Source organism: Physella acuta, unplaced genomic scaffold, assembly GCF_028476545.2.
Source record: "Physella acuta isolate Inbredline_101_S28 unplaced genomic scaffold, ASM2847654v3 ptg000014l, whole genome shotgun sequence".
NCBI classification, from domain to species: Eukaryota; Metazoa; Mollusca; class Gastropoda; family Physidae; genus Physella; species Physella acuta.
In genome coordinates, this window is record NW_026731534.1 from 467,491 (window position 1) to 473,546 (window position 6,056).

The window sequence follows — 6,056 nt, forward strand, 5'->3', positions numbered from 1 at the left end:
AGGGCATAATGGAGAGGGCAGAATGGAGAGGGCAGAGTAGAGAGGGAAGAATGGAGAGGGCAGAGTAGAGAGGGAAGAATGGAGAGGGCAGAATGGAGAGGGCAGAATGGAGAGGGCAGAATGGAGAGGGCAGAGTAGAGAGGGAAGAATGGAGAGGGCAGAGTAGAGAGGGAAGAATGGAGAGGGCAGAATGGAGAGGGCAGAATGGAGAGGGCAGAATGGAGAGGGCAGAACGGAGAGGGAATAATGGAGAGGGCAGAATGGAGAGGGTACAGTGGAGAGGGCAGAATGGAGAAAACAGAATGGAGAGGGCAGAACGGAGAGGGCATAATTGAGAGGGCAGAATGGAGAGGGCAGAATGGAGAGGGCAGAATGGAGAGGGCAGAACGGAGAGGGAATAATGGAGAGGGCAGAATGGAGAGGGTACAGTGGAGAGGGCAGAATGGAGAGGGCAGAGCGGAGAGGAAAGAATGGATAGGGCAGAACGGAGAGGGAATAATGGAGAGGGCAGAATGGAGAGGGTACAGTGGAGAGGGCAGAATGGAGAAAACAGAATGGAGAGGGCAGAACGGAGAGGGCATAATTGAGAGGGCAGAATGGAGAGGGCAGAATGGAGAGGGCAGAATGGAGAGGGCAGAATGGAGAGGATACAGTGGAGAGGGCAGAATGGAGAGGGTACAGTGGAGAGGGCAGAACGGAGATGGAAGAATGGAGAGGGCAGAAAGGAGAGGGCATAATGGAGAGGGCAGAAAGGAGAGGGCAGAATGGAGAGGGTAGAATGGAGAGGGCAGAATAAAAACACTAATACAAGCGATCAAAATCTAAGGGAGCTAATTATGTTCTTTCAGCTCATGGGTTATTTTTCTTTCCTGCTCAATTGTTATTTTAAAACAAATCGATATGTTTAGTTTTAATTATATTCCAAACACCCACAACATCATATAGGATTTATGAATTGAAATGTCATTAGTTATTAGTTGCCCTTTCTCCCCCCATTCAATTTTTAATATGCTGTTCTTACCTTTATGTAACATTTACTGAAAAATTTCCTACTCTTTATTGATTTCCCCAGACGATTCGTTATCACTAGTTGTATAATTAGACAAGTGTTAAGCTAACTATCAACCAGTCAGGGAGGTTTAAAAAAAACTTTTTTTTAGTAGTAGTAAACCTATTTCAGTTATCTGGAGATTATGCTAAGAGTATGCGTGTAATAATCAACTTTTCCCCATGTCTGCCCAATACACATCGGGCAGGTGAAGCCGAGTTCATCTGTTTCTGTGACCTCAGCATATGAAGGTATATTGTGGTCAGCATTATGCCCAGCTGCCTTTGCTGTCCCTACGTGGGATAGGTACTCATGAAAGTTGGGTGGACTCAGTGACATTCTCTTGGCTTGAACCCGGGAATCGAACTCGAGACTTTCAGGATAGCAGCCTAGCTCTCTACCGCCAGGTGACGCAATCCCATCCGCGTGTAATTCTGCAAATTAAAGTTATGAGTCGTTCTGTTGAACTGAGTGTGTATATTTCAACACGAAGCTATGGTAACAAACTCTATGAAGTTTGTGATTTCTACAAAGGATATTTTAGTTTGCCAGAGTGAACAAAGAATGTATTTGTTCCGAAGAAATACACCAAAATGTAACCAGATAATACTAATCAATTATCTCATAAGACAGATAGATAAAGGATTTAGACTGACTCTAACACCCCCTCACTGTAATTCCGTGTTTAACCTAAGCATATCAGTGCTGGGCAGTAGAGCGCTCATGGGAACCAAATAATAACAGGATGGTCAGTTTAAAGATTCAAAGCCGATTAGAACTAGAAACGTGTGAGCTTTTGATTGGTCTCGGCTTAAAGACTACCTAAGCCGCTTAGGGTTTTCCATATTTTGCCTGCGTAGAATGAGAAACACAAAAGATAAATCCGTAGGTGTTAATTCTATGTAGATAATACGGCGATTAGCAGGATTAATTAGATATATGGTTTTAAATTGGACTAATATGTAAGCCTGTATGTTGCTAAATTATTTGCTAATTCAATTTTAGTTTTGTGATGGTGTTAAAACGTGTGTGCGTATGCAGTGTTTGTTTGAGACGTTTTTCTCCGGGGAGGGGCACTTGAAATTTTCAAGTGCGGGAGGAGGGTGGGTAGACGTTCTTCACTAACACGGCTAAGATGTTTGTAATCGCGTGTAAACAGCCGGCCTTACAAAATGTTATTTCATGTCTCTCTTGTTGTTAAAGTCAACTACATGATGTTGACTGATTTTTTTTAAGTCACCAAAATGATGTTGACTGACTATAAGTCAACTAAATGATGTTGACTGATTTTTGTTGTGTAAGTCACCTAAATGATTTTGACTGATCAAGTTTACCATTTACCATGAGAAGACGGGCGCCATATGTTTTCTTCTGATCTAAGAATTAGGCTAATCCGATCAGGCTGTTTACGTCAAACTTAGCTAAGTTAAAGAAATGAAGTCAAATTTAGAAATTCGTTATTTATTTATTTTCAGTGCGAAGGAGTGGATACTTTGAAGTATGACCTTGTATGGATATTTATGTCAAAAATTCCTGGCAATTTACGAAAACGATATCAACCAACCTGGCAACATTTGACGCATTTTTCCTAACAACATTGACACATTTTTTCCTAACAACATTGACATATTTTTCATGGCAACATTCCACGAATTTATCTGGCAACATTCCACACATTTTTCTGGCAACATTTGACACATTTTTTTCTGGCAACATTTAAAACTAAACCCTCACATATTTTTCCTGGCAACATTCGACACATTTTTCCTGGCAACTCTCGAAACTAAACCCTCACAATTTTCCTGGCAACATTCCACACATTTTTCCTGGCAACATTCCACACATTTTTCCTGGCAACATTGACACATTTTTCTTGGCAACATTCGACACATTTTTCTGGCAACATTCCACACATTTTTCCTGGCAACATTCGAAACTAAACCCTCGACAATTCCGCCCGACAGCTCTTGACAACGGTGTAATTACCGCGCAGGATTAGTCTATCAACAAATAACGGCGCATTAACGCTCATGTCTGCTAATAATCCAAGGGGTGTAATTCAAATAAACAAGACCTATTTATAGCTCACATCCAGATTTTTTAATACTCTGTCAGCTTTACATTGTTTTACTTTTTAAGGTGGGTATTTTTATTTTGATATAAGTACATAAATCATCTGCTTACTGGAAATAGCAATAACGATGTACAGTTAATTGTCACTGAAGTTTGATGTACCTCGCTTGTTTTTGTATATTGATTTGTGGGTAAGTGGCAGTTAAAAAAAGAATCGATATTAGTAGCCCTAGCCCTTATTGTGTACATGAAAAGCAGCGAAGATATATAATCATATATCACAATGTAAGCACGAATGGTTTTAGTTTAAAATTAGGCTTGTTTAAATTAGCCAAATAAATATTTCCTCAATGAGTCTCCTTGCTTCTGTGCTGTGTTATATGACAGTTAAATTAAATGTTTATTTTTAGACGGAGCAATATCCAGGACTAAATTAATTCTCCCCACCCCCCACCCCCCCCTCACAGGATGTAGAGTGGTCAGATCAGTGTCCAGTGCACTTTATCCCCTGATGTCAGTTATCCCGAGGGTGGGTGATGGGGTGGGGTGGTGTAGTGTTACTGTGGGTGGAGGGGTTTGAGGGGTTGTGCGCACAAAGCTAAATTAGCATTCCAATCCCGAGTACTGTTTCTATGGTACATGTCCCGCAGCTAGAGATCAGGGGGGGGAGGGGGGGAGGGGGGAGGGGTTCTAAAGACAAGTGTGTGTTAGTGTGTCTGTATGTCTGGCAATAGGGTGTGTATGTGTGTTTGTTTGTTTGGCATTTGTGTGTTTGTGTGTGTGTGTGTGTCTGTATGTCTGGCAATATGGTGTGTGTGTGTTTGTTTGGCATTAGTGTGTTAGTGTGTGTGTGTGTCTGTATGTCTGGCAATATGGTGTGTGTGTGTTTGTTTGGCATTAGTGTGTTAGTGTATGTGTGTCTCTATGTCTGGCAATATGGTGTGTGTGTGTGTTTGTTTGGCATTAGTGTGTTTGTGTGTGTGTGTTTGTATGTCTGGCAATATGGTGTGTGTGTGTGTACTTGTTTGGCATTAGTGTATTCGTGTATGTGTGTGTCTGTCAATACGGGGTGTGTGTGTATGTGTCTGGAAGTGTGTGTGTGTTTGTTGCGATTGTCTCTGTGTGTTTGTGTCGAATGTACGTGGGCATGTTTGTATTTGTGTATGTATGTGTATTTTTGAGAAAGTCAGATGTAGTGTTAAATTGAAGTATGTTTTTATACATATGTTTTTTTCCTTTACTTATCTAAAAGTACGTGCCTCTGTGCTTGCGTTTAATTTCTTCTTGTATGGTTTTGTGATATTATGTTTTTAAAATCCTAAAGCTGTCGCCATATCAAATTTTGTGCACAATTCAAACTAAATGTGGAAATATATTGTCAAGTAAAACCAAATTTATGTCGCAATTTAAATCAAATGTCCATATTTTCATTGAAATATATATATATATATATATATATATATATATATATATATATATATATATATATATATATATATATATATATATATATATGTCTGTTGTGTGCTTTGGCATGTTAACCAAACCAAAGTAAACATGCTAAAAATGTCAACGATTTGAACAACTGTAGAGTTTATACACTACGACAGATCAATCACATTCTGAAGGTTATATTGAGAGTAAAAATATCTTTCAGAGAGAGAGGAAACCCCATAGCTCTAATAAAAATCAATCTGCTTATTTTCAGATTTTTTTTTTTTTTTTTTTAAAATACTTTTTTTATTGACTCGATTGATTGATCTACCAGTCTGTTATAAATGGCATTTGACATAGAATATGCTGTATTTGTTTTTAAATAAAGTTATGAATGTAATTAATATTTGAATTTTAGACCAATCTCCTAAGTGAATAATACTAGTATAAATAATCTTTTAATTAAATTAAAGTACATCGTTGAATAGCCTAATCAGATTTCAACCAAACCGGAAGTCGATGTTTCAAAAGTACATCTCCCCCCCCCCCCCCATCATCAGGTGTCTGACCAATTTCCCAGAGTTCTAAGACAATAAAACCTGAGCCAAGAAATATTCGCAAAAATTCCAAGACTGATTGATATTTAAATGGAAGGACGGCAAAAAACTGCGCATAGGCCAGTTAAGGAAATGAGATTTTTTTTTTCCTGATATTTCTCGGGCCAACTATAGCCAGCAATGTTATTTGCTTGGGTTAGAAGAGAGGGGGAAATATCAGGGATCATAATGTGCTTAAGAAATTAACGGTTTTAAGAGGAATGAAGAGTATGCGCGCACTAAAACGGGAATACAAGGCCGAACACGTAGTAAACAACACATAGTTTTATCGCACTAAAGTTTGAAGCAATAAACTACGCAGATACACATTCAGTTACACAAATAGCTGCACATACAGTAACATATGCAGTAAACGGAGAGAATTCTTTTTTGAAGCGAAGCATACAGCTATAAGACATCTAAACATACAGTTACAAACACTGCTAAACATACAGCCTAACTTACAGCTAAATATACAGCATAATTTACAGCTATACATAAAGCCTGATCTACAGCTAAACATACAGCCTAACTTACATCTAAACATACAGCCTAACTTACAGCTAAATATACAGCCTAATTTACAGCTTAAACACAGTAAAACATACAGCCAAAATACAGCAAAACATACAATCGAATATACAAGCAACAATATGGCTGCACATAGTGCTCAAAATAAAGTCAAATATATAGCCAAACATCAAGGCATAGTGCTGACCACAACATACTTTCATATGTCGAGATGAATAAATACATGAACTCTACTTCATCTGCCCTATGGATTGCTAGTTCTAAAGAAGAATCTTTATTTAAATTGAGCCGAACATTTAGCTAAATTTTAATTTAAAAAATGAATCAAAACCTACATCCAACCATACAATTAAACATAAAACCACGCCCACATA

The 6,056-nt window shown here is 38.5% G+C and overlaps 1 protein-coding gene across 1 annotated transcript; it reads left to right on the forward strand.

Moving 5' to 3' along the window:
• Nucleotides 1-204: 204 nt before the first annotated feature.
• LOC131936339 (calcium-binding and coiled-coil domain-containing protein 2-like) lies at nt 205-777 on the forward strand. The gene has a single exon (XM_059293277.1). The coding sequence runs from the start codon at nt 205-207 to the stop codon at nt 775-777; it is 573 nt and encodes a 190-aa protein (XP_059149260.1).
• Nucleotides 778-6,056: the final 5,279 nt, after the last annotated feature.